General features: G+C 57.4%; 1 protein-coding gene across 6 annotated transcripts; it reads left to right on the forward strand.

Annotated features, from left to right (window-relative positions):
• The first annotated feature begins 7,336 nt into the window (after window positions 1–7,336).
• On the forward strand, window positions 7,337–24,815 carry LLGL1 (LLGL scribble cell polarity complex component 1). Of its 6 annotated transcripts, none has more exons than XM_063110707.1 (23): window positions 7,337–7,417; window positions 10,982–11,079; window positions 13,217–13,298; window positions 13,391–13,521; window positions 14,572–14,730; window positions 14,807–14,969; window positions 15,053–15,188; window positions 15,440–15,494; window positions 15,636–15,790; window positions 15,873–16,096; window positions 16,298–16,365; window positions 17,495–17,648; window positions 17,725–17,829; window positions 18,453–18,745; window positions 19,061–19,208; window positions 19,413–19,566; window positions 21,129–21,424; window positions 21,987–22,251; window positions 22,460–22,574; window positions 22,764–22,876; window positions 23,115–23,235; window positions 23,351–23,430; window positions 24,249–24,815. In XM_063110707.1, the coding sequence occupies exons 1-22, from the start codon at window positions 7,337–7,339 to the stop codon at window positions 23,427–23,429; spliced, it is 3,195 nt and encodes a 1,064-aa protein (XP_062966777.1). In that variant the 3' UTR covers window position 23,430; window positions 24,249–24,815. The 6 variants fall into 6 exon arrangements, with proteins under 6 accessions (XP_062966777.1, XP_062966779.1, XP_062966778.1 ...); XM_063110709.1 differs by having other exon boundaries at window positions 22,770–22,876; XM_063110708.1 differs by having other exon boundaries at window positions 21,132–21,424.
• The last annotated feature ends 24 nt before the right edge of the window (window positions 24,816–24,839 follow it).

The following is a 24,839-nucleotide window of genomic DNA, read 5'->3' on the forward strand; positions in this document are numbered from 1 at the left end:
GTTTTTTGTGGCTGCCAAAACAAATCAACACAGACTTGGTGGCTTAAAATAACAGAATTTATTCTCTTACAGTTCTGGAGGTCAGAGATCCAAAATCACTATCATTGGGCTGAAATCAGGGTGTTAACAGGGCCGTACTCCCTCTGGAGGCTCAGTGGAAAACCTGATTCTTGCCTCTAACAGCCTCTGGTGGCTGTTAGCATCCCTTGACTTGTAGCCACAACTCCAGTCTCTGCCTCTGTGGTTACATTGCCTCCTCTTCTGTGTGTTCCACATCTCCCTTTGCCTCTTTTTTTTTTTTGTTTTTTTTTCTTTTTATGGTGGCTGGCCGGTATGGGGATCTGAACCTGTGTCCTTGGTGTTACAAGGCTGTGCTCTAACCAACTGAGCCTAGCCTTCTACATCTCTCTTGATAGGACGTTTGTGATTAGATTTAGGGCCCACCTGGATAATTCAAAGTAACCTCCCAATGTAGAGAATTTTTTTTCCCTGCTACCTGGCTCAAGATGTTGTGCGTGTAGAGATCTTTATTTATATCTGCAAAGATCCTTTTTCCTTGTGAGGTAACATTTACAGGTTTCAGGGATTAAGACCTTATATTTCGGGGACACTGTTCGGCCTACTACACTGCACTTTTTCCAGTAAGTATATTGTCACTAACTATGATATATTATCTACTGATTTTTCATCCTCATACAAATTATGTTGATTGAAATTTCTCAACCTCAGCACTACTTTTAAATTTAATCTGAATCATTCATTTTTTTCTCCATTGCTTTCTTAAATCTAGACCTGTGCTGTCCAATACATAGCCACTGGACACTTTGGCTGTTGAGTTCTTGAAATAGGACTAGTTTGAATGGAGATGTGATTTAAGTGTAAAATATACACCAGAATTTGAAGTTAGTATGCAGAAAGAATGTAAAATATATCATTTAGTAACTTTATATTGATACTATACGTGTTGAAATACTATTTTGGACATACTGGGTTAAATAAAATATGCTATTTAAATTAATCTTCCCTGTTTTCCTGTTACTTTAAGTCTGGCTACTTGAGAATTTAAAATTACATGTGGCTTGCATTATTTTTCTATTGGATGGCACTGGTCTAGAAAATCAATAAATCAAGCCCTATCTGTGGTGTTTGCTAATATCCATGGTGTAAATACACCCATCATGGCTGATTTCAGGCTGTCAGTGTAAGGTCACTGAGCATGGAGTTGTGAAGAGATGTGCAGCAGCACACCATTATACAGCGTTGTCAACGTGCAGATAGAATAGGTGGAATTGACTTACAGAGTATAGATAACAGTAATGTGTAGTAAAATAAGTAGAAAATGCTTAGTGTCGAGTATTATCTTAGTTTAAAATATAATTTTAATTTTTTTAGCTCTCCATGCAGCTCTCATCATTTTAATCTTATACAACTTAATTTATAATAATGACTGTGTTTAACAACTGGCTCACAAAAGTTCCTGAAAATTTGACATTTGGCTCTTGCATGCGGCTCTATCATACCACTGGGTTCCCATGGGGGGGGTTTGAGCAGAGGAGGGATGTGATCAGACTTAGGATCCCATAGGCTGATGTGTAGAGGTCAAACTCAGTGAGAAAGCTACTGCTTTGGCAAGAGACCAAGGGGTTCAAAACCTATGAGTTGGGACCCCAGGTGTGTGTGGGGGGAGTGAAGCCCTGGAGCCACGTCAGGGCTGAGGTCCAGCTAGGTGTTGGGTGCTCGTTGCTGCAGATCCCCCTGTGTCCACAGTGTGGCAGCAGAGCCTGAGCGGTAGTGCTTCAGAGTGGAGGCAAGGGACACCTGTCCCTTGGTTCGGATGGGTAACTGAGTTCCCCTGAGGCCCCAGAACTTGCTGGAGGCTACCCAGAAGCAAGAGCTTAGGTTCTCCACTGCTTTTGCCCTACTCAGTCAGATCCCTCAGGGTTAGTGGGTGTGGAGGGGCACTGGGATCTAAGGGACAAGCAGAGGTCCAGATGCCATCAGATGTCCCTCAAGCCCACCCGCAGAACTGGGCAGAGCTCCCAGCCAGGGCCCCACACTCTACCTCTTTTGGCCCCAACTCCTTGGGGAACCCCTATGTGCCTTTGCATGTTCCAGTTCTTCCTCAGGCAGCTCTGCTCAAAGTCACCTTCTCTAGTCCCCACCATGCTCCTCAGGGTTGCCTCTAAGCTCCCCCGGACCTTCTGTACACTCTGGGCTGTGCTGGGTTTTCCTCAGCACAACCCAGAGTGTATTGTGTGGTCTCGGTTCTTCCACTCCTGGCTGGGAGACTGTGACCTAACTTCCACCTTTTCCTTTACTCAGTGTCACTGCAAGTGAGGCCCTTTACTTATTGTCTTATTTAATTTTCACCGCAATCTCTAAGACTTCATTTGGGGCCTGGGTTCAAATCCTGACTCTGCAGTGTACTAGCTGTGTGACTTTGGGCAAATTACTTATCCTCTTCTGGCCTCAGTTTCTTCCTTTGTAAAATGGGCATAGGACTAAAGGAAAGACCCTGGTGTCTGGCACAGACTAAGTACTCTGTTAATAAATGGTAGCAATATTGGCCCCCATTTTACAGAACAGAAAGCTGAAGCCCAGAGAGGTGAAATTGCAGAAGCAAGATTAGAACTTGGGGCCACACAGAGGAATGAAGCACAGAGCCCCCACCTTCCAACAGGCCTGTGGCAGTGCCCACATGCCCAGCCCCCAGAGCCTCAAACCTAACACTCCCTGCGGGACCAGGTGCACCCAAGTTCCCAGGTCCTATAGCCCATCACGAACCAAGAAAAGCACAGCTCGGAATCCAGGCTCAAGTCAAGTGTCAGGGCTGAGAGTATTGCCTCTGGAGATCCAGTTACCCATGTATTATTCACCTGTGACCTTGGGCAGGTTGCTTTTTTGAGCCTCAATTTCCTCCTTTGTAAAATGAGGACAGAGTTGGTCAGCCCCAACACTCCCCCTGCCTGCCTGGTCTTTCACTGAGGCATAGAACACTACTCACTTTCTGTGGATTGATGAGGCCCCAAATCAACTGCCCTCTCCCTTCTGGGCCTAAAGAACTCCGGCCCTTACAGCCAACTTCATTTGGCATACCATGCAGGATGAGGTGTTTACTCCTTCACCCTGGCTTGGGCTGGCCCACTGACCCCTGTCCTGGAGTTCCAGTCAGCCCCTCAACTCCTCTTTCTCCCTCATCTCTCTCCTTCCACCCTAGGCCCCACCTCCCCCGTCCACAGCCTGGCGTTTACCCCAGGAATTCTCAGGCCACCAGGAAGAAGCTGCATTTGTGGTTTGGGCAGCTCAAGGAGGGTCATGGCCTAGGCTGGGATCTGAGCCAGCTCCTGGATGACAGGGCCCACCTCCTTCAGCCAGGATCTTCTGGTTTTCCTCCCACTCCCTTGCTGCCCCCCTACTCTGCCTCCCCTTGGGGCTTACCCCCTTGTCACTCCCCTGGGATCACTACATCTTTCCCTTCTTCCTTCTTCAGGGAAGTGACCAAATGACCTTGGGTAAGTCACTTCTCTACCTTTAGCTTCTGTTTACTGTCCGTAAAATGGGATCATCCTTGTATCTATGAGGGAGGACTCAAGGAGATAAAGCACAGATATAGCATTTTGGGGGTGCCTTTTCTGAGGACAACCTCAACATGTGCCAGTCTGGTTCAGGGACACCCCTATTCACCTACCTGGCCACCCACATCCTATCAACCACCACTGCCTGTGGACTCGACTCAAACAGTGTGGATTATTGTTACTTCTGTTGTATTTTTGTTGTATTATTTTTAATGAAATATTTCAAGCAAACTGAAAAATACTTAAAATAACAGAGGAGCCACACAAACACCCACAACCAACACATTAACGTTTTGTCCTATCTGCTTAAGATCTTTTTTAAAAAATCTATTTTAAAAAATGTGCTGAGCATCTACTATGTGCCAGACACTGTTCTAGGCACTGAGGACACAGCGATGAAGAATGGCATTAAAAACCCAGCACTCAAGGAGCTCATTTTCAAGTTGGAGAGACAAGCAGTATACACATGAAGCAGTCAAGTAGGTGGTGGGTGAGAAGAGGTAGTCAGAGGAACCGGGGAGGGGAGGGCAGTAGGAGTGTGAGGAGGGCTGCAATTTTAAACAGAGATCAAGGAGGTTTCCTTGAGCAAGTGCCATTTACGTCAAACCAAAAGGAGGTGAGGGGTTTGGCTAAGTGGAGACCTGGGGGTAGAATGTTCTAGGCAAGGAAACAGCAAGTGCAAAGGTCCTAAGGCAAGAACTTGCCTGGTATGTTTGAGAAATGGTGAGGGGGCCAGGGTGTCCTGGAGTGATAGTCCTAAAAACAGCTGGTTCACTAGGCACTGTACACAACTACTGTTTCGAATCATCTCATTTAGTCCTTATTACATTTTACAGATTAGGAAACTGAGGCCCAGGGTGAGGTTACCCAGCTAGCAAGGGGATGTCTTGGGATTTTAAGCCAAACCTGGGTCCCATCCCAGAACTGGGCCAGAACCATGGGGTGGCCTAGAAAGGAAGAGGGAGGGGCCACCCCACCCAGGAAATGCCAAGAAGGCAGTAGCCCGTCCCTGGCGTGAGGTTGCCTGAGGTTGGGAGGCTGAAAGAGAAACCAGCTTTCCTTTGCAGTGCTGCTGACTCAGGCACCCTCCTGAGATTGGGGGTGCCTGAGATTACTGAGGACCCTGTGTTCATGTCCTTGCCTAGGTGCCCCTGAGCCTCAGTTTCTGGCTTCAAGTAATGAGCTGACTTGGCCTGGCAGCCTGGCCCTGTCCTCTAGGGCTGCCATGGTAATCATGGTCTGGGCTGCCCTGGCTCGCTGGGGAGGGGACAGTCATTAGTGCTCCAGATCCTCCCAGCCTGGGAGATAGTGCCTTCCTCAATGCCATTCCTGAACCCTGCCTGCCAAGGCCTCAGTTTATTTTTATTTTTATTTTTTTAATTAAAAAAAATTTTTGCTGTAGGCTACACAGGCCTCAGTTTTTTACCCATTTGTATCTCAGTGTACCCATTTAAACCCTCTTAATCACATGGGGCTAAAGCTGGGCCTCAGAATCATTTGAGAAAGGGGCTGTTTTAAAATCCAGATTCTGGGGCTCCACTCCACAGACATTTACATTTGGGAGACTTAGGATCTGCACTGTTAAATACGGGAGGGGGGGTTCTGACACTTTGAGAACCCCTGCTTGTCATGGGACTCATCCTTGCTTATCCCCCAGCCACCTCTACCTAGTCAGTTCTTCACCCATTCCAGCCCAGCTTGAATGGTCCTCTCCCTGCCAGGACACCTACCCCATGTCAGATACCTCTTCTGGGCTCCCACAGCCCTCGTGCATCCCCCATTACAGTGCAGGGTGGTTGTGGTCGTCACTCAGCTCTACTCTCCTGCCTCCTCCCCTGACGACTGTGAGCTGGGGTGTTGGGGATAAGCATGGCTGCTTACTGCCTGATGACCAAGTCCCATTTCAAAATGGAGACTGACGAAGGGCAGGGACTTGCTCAGAGTGTTAGAGGGGAAGAACACAGACAGAGATTAACAAGAACCATAATGACAGCTAACATTTCCGTGGCTCTTTCTGTCTGCCCAGCATGTTCAAAGGACTTTACAAGCATTAATCCATTTGATCTTCACAACTCCTTGAGGTATCAGTATTATCACCATTTTTACAGGTGAGGAAACTGAGGCACAAAAAGCATAAGGTAAGTTGCTCCAGGTCACACAGCTTCTAAATGGTGAAGTAGGAATGTGAATTAACAACTTCCCAACACTTGGCTGTGTGAGGCCAGGTGGTGGGGCAGGGACCAGAACCCAGGCCTCTGAGCTGCCTAAGCTGAGCACGGGGTGGACAGTGTCCAGAGGGTTCTGATCCTCCTCAATCCAGCAAGCTGTGCCCTCCACCAAAGACCTTGCCTTTCCCATCTGCGTCTCAGCTCCTCATCTGTAAAACTGAGATAATGTTGCTTCCCTCACAGAATTGTCAAGAGCATTAATCAGCTGAAACCAGGAAAGTGGCTTTGAATAGTGCCCGCCACACACAGTGGGCACTCTTAAACGTTGCTGACACCATCTTCCCGCCTCGCACCTCCTGGCTCCTCCACCCGCCTCTCTTCCTGCTCCAGCCCCGCCTGCTCTCCCAACTCTGCAAGGGCTAAGCAGTGCTAGGCGTGGATGGAGGGGGCAGTCGGGTCCCTGTTGCTTGGCAGCTGCCTCGGGGTCAGAGGGACGCCTCTCCTCCCCTGACAGAGCTGGCGGGGTTGGGGCCTGGCCTACCTGCCCCACCTAAGCTTCTGGGACCTCGGCCAGCCCTGAGCCCAAGGCAGCCGCCTATCTTCAGCCTGGAAAGAAAGGTTCAGGCTCGAGGCCATTGTCCAGATGAGAAAAGAGGCCTTGGAGGTGGGTGGAGACAGGCAGAAGGTCCCTCAAAGAGTGGGGGCGGGGCGCAGCTTTGTTTACACAGTCTTCCCTGTGTAGGGGAGGCCCTACCCCCGACTCAGAAAAGCTCAAATCCAGTCTCAGGACAGTCCCAGCTGCCACCTCTTGCGGAAGGGCCCCCGTCTCTTTCTGTGGCTGATGCCATTCATAAGACTCCCCTGTTCTGTGACACAGAGCCTTCCGCGGGGGGTCCTGAAGGATGCGTAGGAGTTCCCCCGGGACTGTGGGCTGAGAGGGAATTCCTGACTGACCACACAGCCAAGGCGAAAGCATGGCGGCGGGAGGTGCTACGGCACAATGGGGAACAAAGCTATGTCCCGTGAAACTGGTAAAATACAAAGTTGCCAATCGTCAGGACAGTGGCGTAAATGGGGAAACCAAGGCTCACAGGGGCCAGGGAGTTGTCCCAGTCAGAGCTCTTCTGGCTTTCGGGACAGGGCTGTCCCATTACGTGACTGTGCACGTTGCCCGCTGGTTTGGGGAAAGAAAAAGCCTTTTCTAAGCCCGGAAACACGCGCCAAGCCCCTCGAAGCGCGCGCCCCGCCGTCCACGCTGGAGCCCGGCTCGCGGACTACGAGTCCCGGCAGACTCCGCGCCGCGGCGCATGCTCGGCGGGCGTCCTTCGCAAGGCCGGCAGTCCAGGGGCCTTGTCCGCCCCATTGTCTGGCCGGCAGGGGCGGGGCGGGTGGCACGGCGGGCTCACTCATTGGTCGGGCGGAGCGTCCGTCGCACCCCGCGCCCGCCCCTTGCAGGCCCCGCCCCGCGCGCCCGCCCCCGGCCGCCCGGCGCCCCGCCCGCGCCTCAGGACCCGCGGGGCCGCGCGGTGCATCCTGCGGGCGGCGGCGGCGGCGGCTGCGGCGGCGGGCGCGGCGCCGGCAGCCGGGCGCAAGATGATGAAGTTTCGGTTCCGGCGGCAGGGCGCCGACCCGCAGCGCGAGAAGCTCAAGCAGGAGCTCTTCGCCTTCAACAAGGTGCGGCGGCGGCTCGGGCTGGGGCGGGAGGGGGCGGGCCGGGGGCCCGGACTGGGGGTCGGGGGCCGGAGCCACGTCGGACTCGGGGGGAGGGGGCACCCCGCTGGCGCGCGTCAGGGCGGGGGCCGGGCCGGGCGCCCCTCGGCGGGCCCCAGCCCTCGCGTCCTCCCCTCCTCCGCTCTAGGACTCTGGGTGGGTTGGGGTCTCGCCGACTTTCCGTGTCTGTCCCTCCGCCGGGTCTCGGCGGGCCTCGCTGGCCCTGGCTTTGCACGTCTCTGCCTATCCGGATCTCTAGGTCTTTCTGTCTCTGTGCGATTCTTTGCGTCTCTCCGGGTCTCTGTCCCTCTGTCTGTCTTTCGCCGTCTCCCACTCCTCAGTCTGTGCGTGTGTGTTACTGGAGGGGTCTCTGCCTCTGTCCCTATGTATCTCTCCTCTCTCTCTGTCTCTGCGTCTCTGAGTCTTTGCCTGTCTCTCCGTCTTTGTGGGTGGTCTCTCGATCTCTCACTCTCTGTCCCTTTATCTTTCTTCTTTGAGACCCTTCTGCGTCCTTCCTCGGCCCTTGGGACAGCCCAGCACCCTGGTTTGTTTTGCTTTTGCACCCAGGCAGGTGGGAGGGGTGAGGAGTGGAGGCAGATGTGGGGGTGGGGCTGGGAAATCCCTCCCTTCCCCCACCACTCCAGGCTCTGCCTTGCCCTGCTCTGCCCTGCGAGGGGCTCCGAGTCCAGGGGACATGCCTGGCTATGTACCCAACTGCACTTTAAGTCATGGGGCCTCAGTTTCCCTAGCTATGAAATGGGGCCACTTTCCTCCCTGCGGTGGGCTCTGACTCCTTATGCCACTGGGGCCAGCTGACCTGACACTGCACCAAGGTAGAGAGAGGCAGGAGGAGGCATGGGAAAGGGGCTGCCTCAGCCGCCACCTCCCCCTGCACTAATGTGTGGTAATGCCAGGCCCCAGACTTGCTAATTCCTACAGTGGCCGGTTTTGGCCTCAGTTTTACCCTAGAGGCCTCTGATTGCAGAGCCTCTCACTGTTCTTTGGGATTAGAGTTGTTATCTTTACCATGACTGTGAGAAAATTGAGGTTTGGAGAGAGGTGGCAGAGAGGAGGTGATGACTTGCCCACAGTCACAGAGCCAGCTGGGACACTTTGTCTTAAGTTCCTCTGTAGGTGGGATTGGACTTTGGCCTTGAGGGGCAGGGATTTTCAGAGTGGCTGCTGTAGTTGTGAGCTGATGCCAGGCGCCCTGGGCTGTTGCATGGAGACTCTTCTCATAGAGGAAGCTCTGGGACATCTCTTGGGGCAGGCAGGGTTTCCCTGCTGATGTCCCAGGTGGTGGCTGAGAACTTACCAGGGCCCTGAGAAGGGCCTAGAGGGGAGGCTTGTGCTCGGGTTCCCCGCTGGTGCCTCTTCCTTTGCACGGATAGCTCTGAGGTGAGCCCCCATGAGGTGAGAGGAGACTGGCTCTTTCCAGGAAGCTGGGGACAGGCACTGGGCTAAATGTCACTTCCTCATCCAGTGAGTTGGAGTGTGCAGTGGGGACCTGAGACAGATGGGGGTAAAGCTCAGCTCACTGTGGCTGGCCCTGGGGTGGCAGAAGCTGAGGGCCTTCCACTGAGGAGCAGAGGCCCTATTCCCTATTCTTAGTGAACAGCAATGGTGGGAGGGAAGTGGTCTTGGGGAAGGGGCTTGGTCACCAAAGGGGGTGATAGGTGATCCCTAGGCAATAGGCCCCAGATTTCTGAATTGGTGGGGCAGGTAAGGGGTGAGCATGGATTTTGGAGTCTGAGTCTTGGATTCGAATCTCAGCCCAGCCCAGGAGCTCTCTGTGGAATATGTGCTGTGTGTCAATGTAACAGGTACTGTGTCAGCACCGTGCTCTGAGCGAGCTGACAGGCCAGCCCTGAGCCCCTACTGTGTGTGAGGTCTCAGGTGCTGGAGACACAGCAGTGACCAAAAGGGACAAATAGCTCTTCATTCAGGAGGCTGATGTACTGGTGGGAGAGAGAGTGAAAATCCAAACCAAAAAAGTAAAATATGCAGTAGTTCTCTGGAGAAAAAGCAGGGTGGGGACATGGGGAGTGTGGACTGAGATGGTGGCCCCAGCCTCCTGGAGACCTCTCTGATAGTTGATTCCTGGGCCACGGGAAGGAGCCCGCCATGGGAAGTGCTGGGGGAAGAGTGTTCCAGGCAGAGGGACAGTAGATACAGAGGCCCTGATGGGGGATGGCCTGGAATTGGAGGGGAGCGGAAGGGCATTGGGGCTGGAGGCACGTGAGCCAGGAGGAAGGTGGGAGATGAGGACAGAGAGGGTCCAGCTGGTGAGGACTTGGCTTTGACTCTGGGTGAGCTGAGGACCCTGGAGGGTTCTGAGCAGATGGGTGGGGATCTGTGGTTTTCACAGGATCCTTCTGGCCTCTGCGTGGGGAACAGACCATAGTGAGCACTTCTCTGGGCGGGCGATGTGGGGCCTGGAGCAGGGTGGGGCCTGTAGAGTGTGAGAAGGGGGTGACTTCTGTGTGTGTTTTGAAAGCCGAGCTCATGGGGCTCAGAAATAGATTAGATGTGGGGTGTGAGGGAAGCAGACGCTGGACAGATGACCTGAGCTTGTCTCCTCTAACTCCTCTGTAAAGCGGGGAGCCTGGTGGGGCCCACATCGAAGTTGTGGGGATTGGCGATAACAGTTGTCATATGTCCCATCTCTGGACACCAGGCCATAGCCAGGGCCTGGCAGTGCTGGTGGGAAGTGAAAGCACTCTCCAACCCCTGCCAGCTCCCCAGCCAAATGGTCAACTCTGTCCTCACGTGGGTTCACTGTGCCCAGTGTCCAGGTGAGAAACTGAGGCTTGGAGAGTACTGTGACTAGCGGGGCAGTGGAGTGTTTCTGACATCCCTGATGCACAAGCCCCCTTACACCATCCCCACCACTGGTGAGGGTGAGGATCACATTGCCTAGCTGTTTCCAGGTGGGGAGGTGGGATGACACCTTCAGGGGCTGAACGGGAAACTACCTCTCTCTCTGTTCCTCAGTGTCCCTGTCTCTGGGATCTGCCTACTTTGTCCTGGGTGTTGACCTGTCACCTGTGGCCTCCATATGGTGGCTGTGTTTGGAGAGCACCATGGACTTCACATGGGACCCCTGGTAGCTTGGCTCCTCACCAAGCTTCAGTCTGTGCCTCTAAGAATGGGGTGCAGAGCCCTCCACAGGGCAGGTGGGGTTCTCTTCAGTGCCTGCCCCTCTGTTAGCCTTGTTCTCTCTGTTTGTTGTTAGAACCTTGTACGCAGTGGGGTGGACACTGGCGTTGATGAGAACGGGGACTTGGCAAAGGTTGGGTTCTGTAGGCCACACACGTGGTAGAGTCATGGAAGAGCCCAGGGGCTCAGCCACCTCCCCACTGGCAGGAGGTGCAGTCACCCGTTTCATAGCTGAGGACACTGAAGTGCGAAGAGCACCCCAGTTTGTCAGTGGCAGGGCCTGGAGGATGCTTTGGGGTGGCCCTCGGGGTGGGGCAGGGGCAGCTGTGCCTGGGTGTGTGGCCCCCAGCAGCCTTTCCCTTCCTGCAGACTGTGGAACATGGCTTCCCCAACCAGCCCAGCGCCCTCGCCTTTGACCCCCAGCTTCGCATCATGGCCATTGGCACCAGGTCTGGGGCTGTCAAGATGTATCCTTTGCAGCTGCAGTGGGCAGGGCCCAGCTCTGGAGTGAGAATGGGGCTCTGATGGAGGCCGCAGTGGGTGCTGGAGTCTCATAGGAGGTTGGCATGGCCTCTGCGCCTGGGACAACACCTCACAGTGATGATGGGGTCCTTTTGCTGGGAGATGGGGTAATGGGGGTGTCAGTTTGCAGTGGCCACAGATGTCCCTTGCTACATTTCAGCCAGCCAGTTACCTAGGCGACCCTGCCTGGTCCAAGCAACTGGGACCGGGAGGCTGGGCCAAGGGGCTGGGCCATGGTACCCGGTGAGAGTGGCAGGTGGGCTGGGGGCCCTGGTGAGTGAGTGCACACCTGTATGCGAATGTGGAGACGCATGTGTTCAGCTGCAGGGGCTGGGGGCAGTGCCAGGCTCAGCATGGTGAGCGTGGCACAGCCCCCACCTGGATCCTGGCGGCCGCACAATGGGCCGTGTGAGCTGCACAAAGCGGGCATTTTCCCTGCAGGCACAGGGTGGGGGTGGGGGACAAGCAGGCAGCTGAATGCCTCCTTGCTTGTCCTGGAGAATCCCACCCTGACTGCTCTTGGGGAAACTGAGGTGCAGGATCTGGCTGGCAGCTGCTTGGTGAGGGGTGCCCACCCCTCCCCCTTCCTGTGTGGCCCTCTAGGTCTCAGTACCCTGGTTAGGGGCATCATTTGGCAAAACATGAGTCAGTGCCTGGAAAGTCGAGGGTGTGGAGTGGGGGTGTTTCCTCACCCTAGGGCTGGAGAAACTGGCCAGGCAGGGGTGGGCATCTAGGCCTGTGGTTAGTGAGTTTCCTGCCTACTCCAGGGATGCCTCCTCCTCTCCCATGGGCCCCTGAGGTACTGGTGGGGGTGGGGACAGTGCCCTGGCCCCCACCTGGCCTTAGGCACCCACCTCCTGGCCTGCTGTCCCCACCCCTCGTGGGTGTTGTGCTGCCTCTACACACGTGTCCCTGCAGCCTTGTTCTCCCTGTCACGAAGGTCAGTGTCTCGTGCCATGCTTTGCTGTTGTCAGGGTCTCTTGTGTACTCCTCATGGTCACAAAGGACCTGAAGTACAGACGAGGGCACTGAGCCTCAGAGAGGGCCAGAGCCTGGGGTCCTCCTTCCCTTCCCTCCTACCACCACAGCCTGGAGTCCCTGGGGTTGGGAAACTGAGGCTGGAGAAGGCCAGTCCTGGTCACCAAAAACTGCCCCTCCCCCCGCAAGGCTGGCCCCATCTCCTTGGCGACCCTGGTTCCCGCCCAGCTGCTCCTGCCCCCTCTTTTGTCCCCTCCTCTGTGTTCCTCACCAGGCTCCTGCAGGGAATCCCAGCTCAAGCTCCAGGCAACAGCTCCTGTGCTGTCACCAGGGCAACGTTGCTGACCTCTCCCTAAACCATCCTTCCTCGGGCCCCCTCAGGCCCCGCCACCTACCATCCACCCTGGATTTGCTGGGACTCTAGCACTGACACAGGCACATCAAGCAGGTCGCCCATCCTCCCCAAGTCTCTGTGTGTTCATCTATACAATGGGCAGGCTGGGGTCTGTCCTCCCTCGCAGTGGGGGCTGTTGGCTTCCTGCCCTGGGGAAAGGTTGGTTTCCTTGCCCACAGCTGGAGTTTGGCCTGGAGCTGTGGGAACAGGCGGCCTGGACTCTGCTCTGTCCTCAGACTTTGCTGTCCGGGCCTGGCCTGGCGTTTCTGGCCCGCCTGATCACAACCTACCAGGTCTTGGCTCTCAGAGCCCACACAGGCACACACAACAGGCTGAAAAGGCGTGGAGCCCCAGCTGTGCGTCAGGCCTGGGCCGAGGGTGCTGGGCTTGTTTTTGCTCTCATTTGATCTGCAATAGCTCTACGAGGTAGGAGTCACTTGCCACTTTACAGATGAGAAAGTGAAGGTCCCATAGCAGCTCTTGCCTTTCAGGAACTGATGGAGCCTGCACTCTGATCCTGGGGATACATTGGGGGTGCAGGACAGAAGCTTCTTCAGGGAGCTCCAATGGGCCTTGAAGGACTCCTGGAATGGGCAGGCCTGGGACAGGGCCCATCCAAATAGCCCTGGAGAAGGAGGCTTGGGTGTCTCCTGGGCCATGGTTTTCTGGTGTATGCCAGCTTGTTTCTGCCCTTGACCCGTCAACTGCAGCTATGGTGCACCCGGCGTGGAGTTTACGGGCCTACACCGTGATGCGGCCACTGTCACCCAGATGCACTTCCTGCCCGGCCAGGTGAGCCTCTGCTCCCACTGCCCAGCTTCCTGTGGCCCCAAAGTCTCCCACCCCCCAAGCTAGCCCAGTCTTGGTCTTTGCTCACCCCCCAGGGCCGCCTCCTGACCCTGCTGGACGACAGCAGCCTGCATCTGTGGGAGATTGTCCACCATAATGGCTGTGCCCACCTGGAGGAAGCTCTCGGCTTCCAGCTGCCCAGCCGGCCAGGCTTTGATGGTGCCAGGTACTACAGAACTTGGGCGGGGCCAGCTTCAGGGCAGGGAGACCCAGGACAGGCTGTGGGAGCCAGCCGTGCACAGGCGTGGTGGGGACGAAGCACGAGTGGGGGCTGCGGTTCAAAGCTCAGGGTACATGGCCAGGCCTGGGTCCCAGGCTGCTGTAGGTGCACCCTGCTTGACTGAGGTGTACTCTGTGGACTTTTCAAGTTTGATGGGAGGTTCCGGCTGAGTTCGAGGTGAGCGGGTAGTGTCTGTGCTACCTAACTGTGAGAGCCTCGAATGGCTGTGAGACCCTTCAGTGGCGCTAGGATATACATGTGTCATATGCCACATTCCTCAGGCCTGAGGCCTGGTGCTGCTCTCCTGCATTGATGGGGGGGTCTGGGGACTTGGGGCAGGGTCTAAGCCAAGCTGACAGCAGTAGCGATCCCCTGACTGCTTCAGTTGGGAGTGGAAGATGTGCCATAAAGTGTATAGGTGAAAGGGCAGGTGTGGGGGGCAGGAGGATCCCATAGGCTGTGCCTGGTGAGGTGCTGGCAGGGTGCCCCAGGGTTAATGCAGTGGTCTGGACCCCCAGGGGAGGTATAGGGGCTGCTTCCTCCCCAGCCCTGCATGAAATGGCTGGAGTGGGGGCGTCCTCACCCAGCGGTGGATTCCTGGGGCTCTCCTGCAGTCAGGAGATGCCAGAGGACTGGTGGTGGGATTCCTGGGTAGGGGTCAGGGAGGGCCTGTCTGTCCAGGAGCCCCTGGTTCTGATTTGGGTGTTGCCTTGGTTCTTGCCTTCCTTGCCCGGTGGATGGGAGGAGCCAGTAGCCTGTCTCTAACCTGGGGATCCTATTTTTATCCCTTTCCCTGCTGACATCCTGATGAATAATTGAGCAGGCTAATTACACTGCACCATAGCCTTCCCGGGGCGCCAGCCTGTTCCTTAAGTAGGCTCTAGCGAGTGCAGAGGGGCTGGTAATGAGCTAACAGTAGTGGCTTAGCTGCCTCCACGCCCCTCCACAGCAGGCGGATGGGGTCCCACCCTTACCCCTTCCCCTCCTCCCCTGCAGTGCCCCTTCTAGCCTCACCCGTGTCACGGTGGTCCTGCTGGTGGCTGCGGGCGATACTGCCGTCCTGGGCACTGAGGGCGGCAGTGTCTTCTTCCTGAACGTTACTACCTTGACGCTGCTTGAGGGGCAGACCCTCAGCCCAGACGAGGTTCTGCGAAGGTGAGGGACAGGCGGGTTTTCCAGCACCCCCTCTGTTCCCGGGAAGTCCTGCTGGTTCACCTGAGTTCCTCTACAGTGTGCCAGACGAGTGCCGGTGCGGAAAGGCACTGGGCCCCGTGGAGTCGCTCCAAGGACACCTGCAGGAGCCCACCAAGATCCTCGTTGGCTACAGCCGGGGTCTGCTGGTTATCTGGAACCAGGCCACACAGTGTGTGGACCATGTCTTCCTGGGTAACCAGGTACATGGGTGAGGCCCCCACCCCTCAGCCTGGGTCCCCTACGTAGGCCCACGTGGCTCACGCCCACTTGCCCCTGCCCACAGCAGCTGGAGAGCCTGTGCTGGGGGCGTGGTGGAGGCACCATTGTCAGTTCGCACAGTGATGGCAGCTATGCCATCTGGTCCATGGATGCTGGCAGCTCCCTGACGCTGCAGCCCACGGTAGCCACCACGCCCTACGGTGAGTGCTAGAGAGGCCTGAGCTGGAGGGTGGTGATGGGAGGGCTGCCTGGCCTTGCTGGGGGTCACTGCCCTGCAGAGCCATATCTGTAAAGGGGGGGCTCCCCTGGGGGACATGGTCAGGGGTAGGGGACCTTCCCCTGGGGGATGCAGGAGGCAGTTGCAAGGTAGAGCACAGTGGAGGGCAGATCAGGCTGGGAGAAGTAGTGAGAGATGCAAGTGAGTTGGTTCTGACTCTGTCCCACCTCCTAGGCCCCTTTCCCTGCAAGGCCATCAACAAGATTCTGTGGCGGAACTGTGAATCTGGGTAGGTTGGGGAGCGGTGTCTGGCGTGGGTCAGGGCTGGAAGGGCGGGGTCTGGGTGCCACGGGCAAAGCTCTCCTTGGGTCATGTAGTGTGTGTTGCGGGCCAGGTGGCTCCTGGCTCACTGCCCCCGCCCCCCATACAGGGGCCACTTTATCATCTTTAGTGGTGGCATGCCCCGTGCCAGCTATGGCGACCGCCACTGTGTGAGTGTGCTGCAGGCTGAGACACTGGTGACTCTGGACTTCACCTCCCGCATCATTGACTTCTTCACGGTGCACAGCACGCGGCCTGAAGATGGTGCGTGCCTGGCCACCCCCCACCCCCGCCTTGTGTCCTGTGCTGCCTGTGGCCATGCTCACCCCATCCTGCTGTCCCACAGAATTCGATAACCCCCAGGCCCTGGCTGTGCTGCTGGAAGAGGAGCTGGTGGTGCTTGACCTGCAGACGCCTGGCTGGCCGGCTGTGCCTGCCCCGTACCTGGCCCCGCTGCACTCGTCTGCTATTACCTGCTCAGCCCATGTTGCCAATGTCCCCGCCAAGCTGTGGGCCCGCATTGTGAGCGCTGGAGAGCAGCAGAGCCCCCAGCCTGGCTCCAGCACCTCGGTGTGTGTTGGGGGGCATTCTGCAGGGTGGGTTTTGGGGTGGGAGGGTGTTCCTGGTACAGGCCCAGGCCTAGAGGTGGGAATGTGCTGGGTGTGTGTGGGGAACTCTGAGGCATTTGGTGTCCTGGATGCCATGCCCAGGGTGAGAGGGAGAAGACATTTGTCCTAACTTTGTGTTCACATCTCCACTGCCCTTTCCCAGAGCTGGCCCATCACTGGGGGCCGGAACCTGGCACAGGAACCATCGCAGCGAGGGCTGCTGCTGACCGGGTAGGGCAGATGCAGCTGTGACGTGCGTGCATGTGTGCTTGTGTGCATATGTAGGCAAGGAGACCCTGCACCTAGCAGGCCTGGTATGCCCATTGCAGTGTGGGAGAGCCTGTCCTGGGTCTGGCAGGCTCTCATGTGCTGAGTGACTGAGGCCTGGCCCCTGGCGGGACTGGATCACCCCACTTCGCCTGGGATGGATTGAGATGAGCCTCCCTAGACCCTGGTTCAAGGCCCCGCCCTGCTTTGCCTCCAGCAAACTGAGCTCCAGCAAACCCCAGGGCTCCACCCACCCAGCCTGCCTGCCCTGGGACCCTGCCTGCCCTGGGACCGGAAAATCTGGGCTGGCCCACGCCAAGCTGCCCAAGGCAGGTGCTGGAGAGCCCGACCTGGGCCTGACGGGCGCTGACATGCCCGGTGACTCAGGCCCCAGCTTCCTGCCCTGCCCCTCCCTCCCGCCTGTGCTGGGACCCTCGGGCCTCTGACTCCAGCATGCCCTCCCCTGCTTAAGAACTTGCCGTGGCTTTTTAAGTCTGCTGGAGTGAGTCTTAGCCCCACAGACTCATACACCTCATGCCCTCTCTGTGGGCTCCCAGCACTGCCAGGGGCCACCACTTGGGCTCTGCAGCTGGGTCCTAGGGCTATGCCCTAGATTTGTCTACTTCCCTCTTCTCTCACTTCCTCCCTGCCTCCCTAGTCTTCCTGCTGCTCCCCCAACAGGGCCTCAGGCCCCAGCTGGTCCCTGCTGGCATGCCCTGCTTTCTGCTCTGTGACTACCTAGCTCCTGGTCACTTTGCTGGGTGCTCCCAATGGGGACAGACCTCCACAGTGCTCTGTTCCCTGTGTTTCCCCCTCTACCATCTCCTGTTCACCAGGGTGGTCATTTTTACACCTTCCCACCCTGTTTGAAGGGCCCTGGTGCATGTGGTGCATGTGGCCTGGCACGTAGTAGATGCTCATTACGTGTGTCCTGTACAGTAGGTGCTTGCTGGTTGTTGTATGCAGTAGGATCTAAGTCAGTATTTGGCATATGCAGTAGGTGCTCAGTAAGTGGCCAGTGGATGGGTGGACAGAGGGGTGTGCAGGCCTCCCAGGAACCCAGGGGTGGACCTGATGTCCACCCTCCCTGCAGCCACGAGGATGGCACCGTACGGTTCTGGGATGCCTCGGGTGTGGCGCTGCGACCGCTCTATAAGCTGAACACGGCTGGCCTCTTCCAGACAGACTGTGAGCATGCCGACAGCCTAGCCCAGGCTGCTGAGGACGACTGGCCACCCTTCCGCAAGGTGGGCCCCCCTCCCCTGGCCCCGAGGAGCCCATCCTGGCTCCGCCTAAAATCATCACTCTGTCCCATCCCCCCAGGTGGGCTGCTTCGACCCCTACAGTGATGATCCCCGGCTTGGAGTGCAGAAGGTTGCCCTCTGCAAGTACACAGCCCAGATGGTGGTGGCTGGCACTGCAGGCCAGGTAGGGCTGGGTGTTCCCCAGGTTGGGAATGTCAGGGAGGGCTTTCTGGAGGAGATGAGCTGAAATGGAGGATCTGCTGGAAGGGTAGAGGGACTGGCACAGGCAAAAGCCCAGAGATGGGAATGGGGCTCCAGGGGAGGCTGGCTGGGGTGAGGACAGATGGGAAGTGGGCCTGTCGCTGGAAGTCTGAAATCAGGCTCGGGCTGGGGGAACCATGGGAGTTGGGGGCCAGGGGCAGGAACACAGATGTTAGATGAGCTCTAGGAGGGCAAGGACCAGCGGGTCTTGGTCACTGCCATGCCCCTGGCACTTGCACAGTACACAGAAGGTGCTCAATGTGTGCTGAGTGCTAAGTGGAAGACAGAGGCTCAGGAAAGGTGGGTTCTTTGCTCCAGAAGGGCAGGGGCCAGCAGGGCTTGGTAACCACCATATTCCTTGGTGCTCATCGAGGGCCTTGATATACAGTAGGCATTTGGTAAGTGCTTATTCAGTAGATGAACTGATAACAATTATGAGGCCACCCTGGCAGTGGCTGGGGGGTTTATCAGAGGCTGCAGGCTGAGGTGGGGCCCAGGGCCGGCCTCTTCTCCGCACTGACCCTCCCCCATCCCCCGGGGGCTCAGGTGCTGGTGCTGGAGCTTAGCGACGTGCCGGAGGAGCAAGCGGTCAGCGTGGCCAGCGTGGACCTCCTCCAGGACCGCGAGGGCTTCACGTGGAAGGGCCATGAGCGGCTGAGCCCGCGCACAGGGCCACTGCTGTGGCCTGTTGGCTTCCAGCCCCGCGTGCTGGTGCAGTGCCTGCCACCAGCTGCTGTCACAGCTGTCACACTCCACACCGAGTGGAGCCTTGTGGCCTTTGGCACCAGTCATGGTTTTGGCCTCTTTGACTACCAGCGCAAGAGCCCTGTGCTGGCCAGGTGCGTGGGGTTGGCGGGCAGCTAGAGCCCCAGTGAGATGGGGTCTGGGCCTCAGTTTCCCCTTCTAAAGTATGGAGGGGCAAAGGTGGGGTGATTTTAAAAGTCTTTTTAACCTCTATTGCCCTGTAAGAAATAACCTGGCTCTTCATGAAGGACGTTCTAAGCACTGCCAGCTACCAAGTCCACGGGGCAGCACCAGAGGGGCTGTGGCTTCCTTACCTGAGCCCCTCGATGCCTGGCCTCTGGGGCCAGCAGGAGTGCGGTGGCTACTCCAGGAGGCTGCCCCATAATGTAACCAGCCCCTGCTGCCCCCAGGTGCACTCTTCACCCCAATGACTCCCTGGCCATGGAGGGTCCGCTGTCCCGGGTGAAGTCACTCAAGAAGTCACTGCGCCAGTCTTTCCGGCGCATCCGTAAGAGCCGTGTCTCAGGCAAGAAGCGGGCTGCTAATGCCAACAGCAAGGTGAGCTGGGGCAGGCTGCCTGGGCGCTGGGCTCTGGCCCTGACCCCGGCCCCTGGCAGTGTTCACCTCATGGCAGTGGGCCCTCTGTATGAGCTGGGCAAGTCAGGAGAGTGAGGGATGGATGGTGATGGGACAGTGGCCCCTGGCAGAATGCAAGCAGCTGGGGTGCTGGGAAGATGGTGTTTAGGACACCCACCTCAACAGTTGCAGGAAGCCAATGCACAGCTGGCGGAGCAGGCCTGTCCCCATGACGTGGAGATGACGCCTGTGCAGCGCCGTATTGAGCCCCGCTCTGCCGATGACTCCCTCTCAGGTGTCGTGCGCTGCCTCTATTTCGCAGACACCTTCCTTCGAGATGGTGAGGCCAGGGCAGGCACGGGGTGGGGAGGTCGCCTCCGTTGGCCATCCAAAAAATGGGTGGTGGGGGGGGAGGTGGTGGGACTGTTCCCTCCAAGAGGTTTGCAAGTGTTACTGAGCACCCAACCCACTGTGTGCCAGCTCTGGTGACCAGGCTTCCCTGGCTCCCAGGCGGAAGGATGCTGAGGGGTTGGTGAGTGAGTTGCGGCCTCAGACCTGAGCAAGGAGAAGGGACCAAGGCCTAGTAGATGATCAGGAGTGACAGTGGCCAGTGCCTTGGTCTTGAGGTGGGCATGGGGCCTGGCTTTGACCCTGGGTGGCTTGGGAGCCTCGAAAAGGTCCTGGGTGGGGCCGAGCCCGTGGCACACTCGGGAGAGTGCAGCGCTGGGATAGGAATGGCCGGTGCACTCACTGGCTGAGTGCCGGTCACGAAAAAAAAAAAGAAAAGAAAAGGTCCTGGGTGTATTGATTGGTTCGTTGATCAGTTTTTAACTTGTATGATGAAGAATTCGAACGCGAAAATAGAGGGGCATACAGTTGACCCATGCATCTTACTGCTGCCACCAGCCATCTGCTGCCACGAGCCTGTTCCCACCCCACACTGCTGTTTTTTATCTTGCCGGAGTATCTTGAATGAAAGCCACACTGCCCACATGGCACCTAATTCCTGAGTCTCATCTTAGGCTGAGTTGTGGGCCCTCCTTCCTGATGACATTTATTTATGGAGGGGCTTTGTTGGGTAGATTTTCCCACTGCCCAGAGGTGGCTGATGCAACCAGGGGTGGTTCAGCTTGTTCTGCCATCCCTGTGAGGAGGCTGGTGGGGTTCAGGGTCACAGCCGGCTGGGGCTCCTGCCTCAGCCTTGTCAAGCTTTGAGTGGCTCAGTCACTTTTCACCTTGGGGCTGTTGCTTAGGTCCATTGATTCATCAAGGGTGCAAAGTGGTGAATGCCTGAGTCCTTGTTTAGCTCTGATCCTGTTCCCCAGAGGTTTGGTTCACACAGGCAGAGCAGCACTGATGGGTGGGCGTCAGGCGAGCCTCAGTTCATTTCACCACAGGCCCAGGGCTTCCATGTTGAAAGGCTCCCTCTGGCTGCCCCATGGGGTTCACTGAAGAGGGTGGGGGTAAGGCAGGGGCTGGAACCAGGGCACAGCTGTGGGGTGAGGCCTGATTGCCAGTCTGTCCACAGGACTAGTGACAGCACATCGGGGGTGAGAGAGGAGTCGGGGGCTTGCCGGTTTGGGGCTGAGTGATGGGAAGTTGTGGTTGAGTGACAGGAAGTTGGAGCTGCAGTGACAGGGTGGGGCTGGAGGGGTCAGGGTCCGGTGGGTGCCCACTTACCTCCCGTGCAGATGCCCTCCAGGCCGTGCCTGCTTCTGCAGAAGGCCTGCATCCAGTCTCGAACTGGAGCCGGTAGCAAAGAGCAGCGTTGCAGGCCATGAGGCTACTCAATCACTGGGGAGGCCTGAGTGAGCCACAGTGAACAAGTGGAGAGGCAGGAGAGGCAGAGAGACTGCGGGGGCCTGCAGGGAGCACCTGCCTCACCGAGCCTGCCCCCCGCAGCAGCCCACCACGGGCCCACCATGTGGGCAGGTACCAACTCGGGCTCCGTGTTTGCCTATGCACTGGAGGTGCCGGTAGCAGCAACTGGCGTTGAGAAGCGGCCCGAGCGGCCAGTGGAGGCCGTGCTGGGCAAGGAGGTGCAGCTGATGCACCGGGCACCTGTGGTGGCCATCGCCGTGCTGGACGGGCGTGGCCGGCCACTGCCTGAGCCCTACGAGGCTTCGCGGGACCTGGCTCAGGCACCTGACATGCAGGGCGGTCACGCTGTGCTCATCGCCTCTGAGGAGCAGTTCAAGGTGAGCTGCTGTGCCCTGCTCCCACTTCATGGATGCTGTGGACCCTCCAGAAGCCCTGCCCTGCTTACATTCCCTACCTGCTTAGTCTGTTCATGACCCTCCTGCCCAGTTGAAATGCTCCCAGCCAACAGAGTCTACCCCTACCCCCTCCAGAACCCCCATTCCCCGTCAGTTTCCCCAAGACCCTCCTACCTCATTTCCCCACCATGGGGCTCCTGTATCCCACCAGGACTTCTTGCATTCCTGTCCTGCAGGAACTCGTGGTTTGGTGGGGATACCAGACCACATAATATAAGGACCCTGTGTGGTTGATTTTGCCACAGATGGAGAGAGGCCTAGGAGGTCTCCAGGTTGAGTGCAGAGGATGACGGGGGGACAGCCAGCTAAGAGGGGGGTGGCATGGTGCACAGAGAGAGGAGGCAGTGAGGGCGTAGGTTGGGGCAGAGTCCTATGGGACAATGTGGGCCTTGTGGCTGGGGCTGGCAGTCAGCAGTCGTGAGGCTGAGGGGCCCTGGGGTGAGGACAGGGCCAGGCTCTGTGCTCATTGTCTGCCTGTCGCCAGGTATTCACACTGCCCAAAGTGAGTGCCAAGACCAAGTTCAAGCTGACGGCCCATGAGGGCTGTCGTGTGCGCAAGGTGGCACTGGCCACATTTGCCAGCGTGGCCTGTGAGGACTATGCCGAGACCTGCCTGGCCTGCCTCACTAACCTGGGTGACGTCCATGTCTTCTCCGTGCCTGGCCTGCGGCCGCAGGTGCACTACTCCTGTATCCGGAAGGAGGACATCAGCGGCATCGCCTCGTGTGTCTTTACACGCCACGGCCAGGGTGAGGCAGCAGGGGCGTTTAGGAAGGCTTCCCCAGGCAAGGGATCTAAGTGGGGCCAGAAGAATTGCCTGGGGGTGGTCAGCAGAAAGGCCATTCCAGGTGGGACACAGTCCCAGCCAGCACATGCCATGGAGGGGACCGCTGAGGGGCTGTGGTTGGTATCGTCTCCTGACCACATTTCTCACTTCTCTCCTGCCAACCCACCCAGGCTTTTATCTGATTTCTCCGTCGGAATTTGAACGCTTCTCTCTAAGTGCCCGGAACATCACAGAGCCACTTTGCTCTCTGGACATCAGCTGGCCCCGTGATGACACCCAGGCCAGGTGTGTGGAGGGGCAAGTCACTGGCCTGGGGGCCCTGTGACTGGGGCCAGGTCTCATCCCACCCCAGGGTCTGCCCTCACTGGTGTAGCTCCTGTCTGTTCTCTGGACTTGGGAGTGGGAAGGCGGAGATTGAGCCCTCCAGCCTCAAGGTACCTGCCTGTGGTCCCCATCACATCCCCATATCTGCAGCTACAGGCTCCAAGAGTCGCCCAAGCTGAGCCAGGCTAATGGGACCCCGAGCATCATCCTGGCCCCGCAGAGCCACGATGGAAGCCCCGATCCTGCCCACAGCAAGGGAGCTGGTGAGGGGTCGCAAAATGGGGGCTGGCTCCGGCCCAGTAGTATCCTAGGGGCGGAGTCAGGACATGATACCAACACAGCTCAGTGTGGGGACCTCTGCAGGAGGTCACAGCTTAGCCAGGGCTGGAAGCCAGGCATAAGGATGGGTGTGTGTGTGCCTGTTGGTCTGTGTCCCAGGTCCCCAGGTGCAGAGGGTGTGCCAAGTGGTCCTGGTAGAGGCTGATTACTTCCTCCCTGCAGACACCCTGGAGCCATCTGAGGCCATACTCTCACCCACATCTATCGACTCGGCCACAAGTGCTGACACCACGCTGGACACAACAGGGGACGTCACGGTGGAGGATGTGAAGGATTTCCTGGGGTGAGGCTGGTGGGCAGGTCTACGGAGGGACTGCCCATCTTCCTGGCCTCCCTCCCCAGGGCTGCCAGGGGCTCCCCGCGTCTCTCCCCTTCTGATCAGCCATTCCATCCTCCAGCTCTTCTGAGGAATCTGAGAAGAATCTGAGGAACCTTGCAGAAGACGAGGCCCGGGCCTGCACCATCCTGATCAAATGAGGTGCTGCAGGGTGGGCCCCTGGCTGTACCTGGTCTTCACCACTCTGCAGCGCCAACCCCTTGGGCCCCCTGTCTGGGCCCCACAGGACCTCCCCCTGCCCTGGTCTTGCACATGGAACCCTGGCAGGCCTCTGTGATGGTGGCACACCCTGAAGCCTGGCTGCCTTTCATGGAGTGTCCCCATGAGGGGCTTCAGGGGCTCATATAGGCATAGTTTTCATAATTATTAGAAAGGCAGACCAGCCCATCAGCCTTTGGATGTCAAGGGTGGTGTTTGGAACAAGACCAGATCAAACCATTTAGAGGTGGCAGCAGTTTGGGGCTCAGGTGCTGGTTTGGCCAGCCCATTTCATAGGTGAGGTCGCTGAGATGCAGGTTGAGCCCAGCACATTGAGTGTGGCCAAGGCTGACTGGCCCCTGCCCGTCTCAGTGTGGACCTCTGCGTAGATCTGGGGTATGTCTGGGGCCTGTGGATCTGCCCAGCATGTTTGTCCCCTAGTGCCTCCAGTCCCCTAAATGTAGGCTACAGCCCTACTCTACACTGGACAGACACCCCCAACTCACTATTTGTCTGGTGCTGGGTCACCACTGCCCGGCTCTGGCTTTAGTAGGTCATATGTGGTCCAGCACTTGGGTACCCGGCCTACAGACTCAGCAAACCCATCTAAGGCTGTCAGTTAAGGGCCCTTGCCTGCTCTGCAGAGGAGGCTGAGTGGTGGCAGCTGTGTGGCCTAGTCTGGACTACTGGGCTGCCTTGGACAGTCCACCTGTCTGGGCCTCTCTCACCTTCTGCTCATCCCTCTTTTCTCCCTCTACCAGGAAGGCCAGAACTCCCAACCACCGCTTGTCCTGCTTGCAGCTGGGGTCCTGGATCCCTGGCTCCTGCCTGGCCCCTTAACACAGACCGACACCTGCTAACCTGTGGGCTCCGGTGGGCCCTGCCGTCCTCTCCATGCCAACCCTGGGCCCCGGAGTAGTGCCGGTCCCAGGGTGTGGGCACAGCACTTGGCCCAGGCAGCTTGAGTCCTCCAGGCAGTTAGCTACACTGGGGGCTTGCTGCCCAGGGAAGGTGACAGGTGGGGCTGGGTGGCCCATGCCACCTCCCATTCCACACACCATCCTTTCCCCTCCCTTTGCAAAGAGTATTTTTCTAATGCTGGGGCTGGACAGTCATTTCTAGAACTATTTTGGTATTTGCTCCTGGACCAGCTCCTCCCTACCCCCAGCCTGTGCATGAGTGCACACGTGAGAGTGTGTGTAACTGGGATCTCCACTGCACACCCGCAATTGGGGCTCAGTCAGGTGTGTGTATGGGAGGGGGGTTCAGGATGGGTTTCCCTATAGATTGTACCTTGGGGTTCTTTTCTGTCATTTTGTTAAAATTAGCGCTGTTTTAATATTAAAATGCTA

The sequence above is a fragment of the Cynocephalus volans genome, chromosome 10 (assembly GCF_027409185.1).
Source record: "Cynocephalus volans isolate mCynVol1 chromosome 10, mCynVol1.pri, whole genome shotgun sequence".
Lineage (NCBI taxonomy): Eukaryota > Metazoa > Chordata > Mammalia > Dermoptera > Cynocephalidae > Cynocephalus > Cynocephalus volans.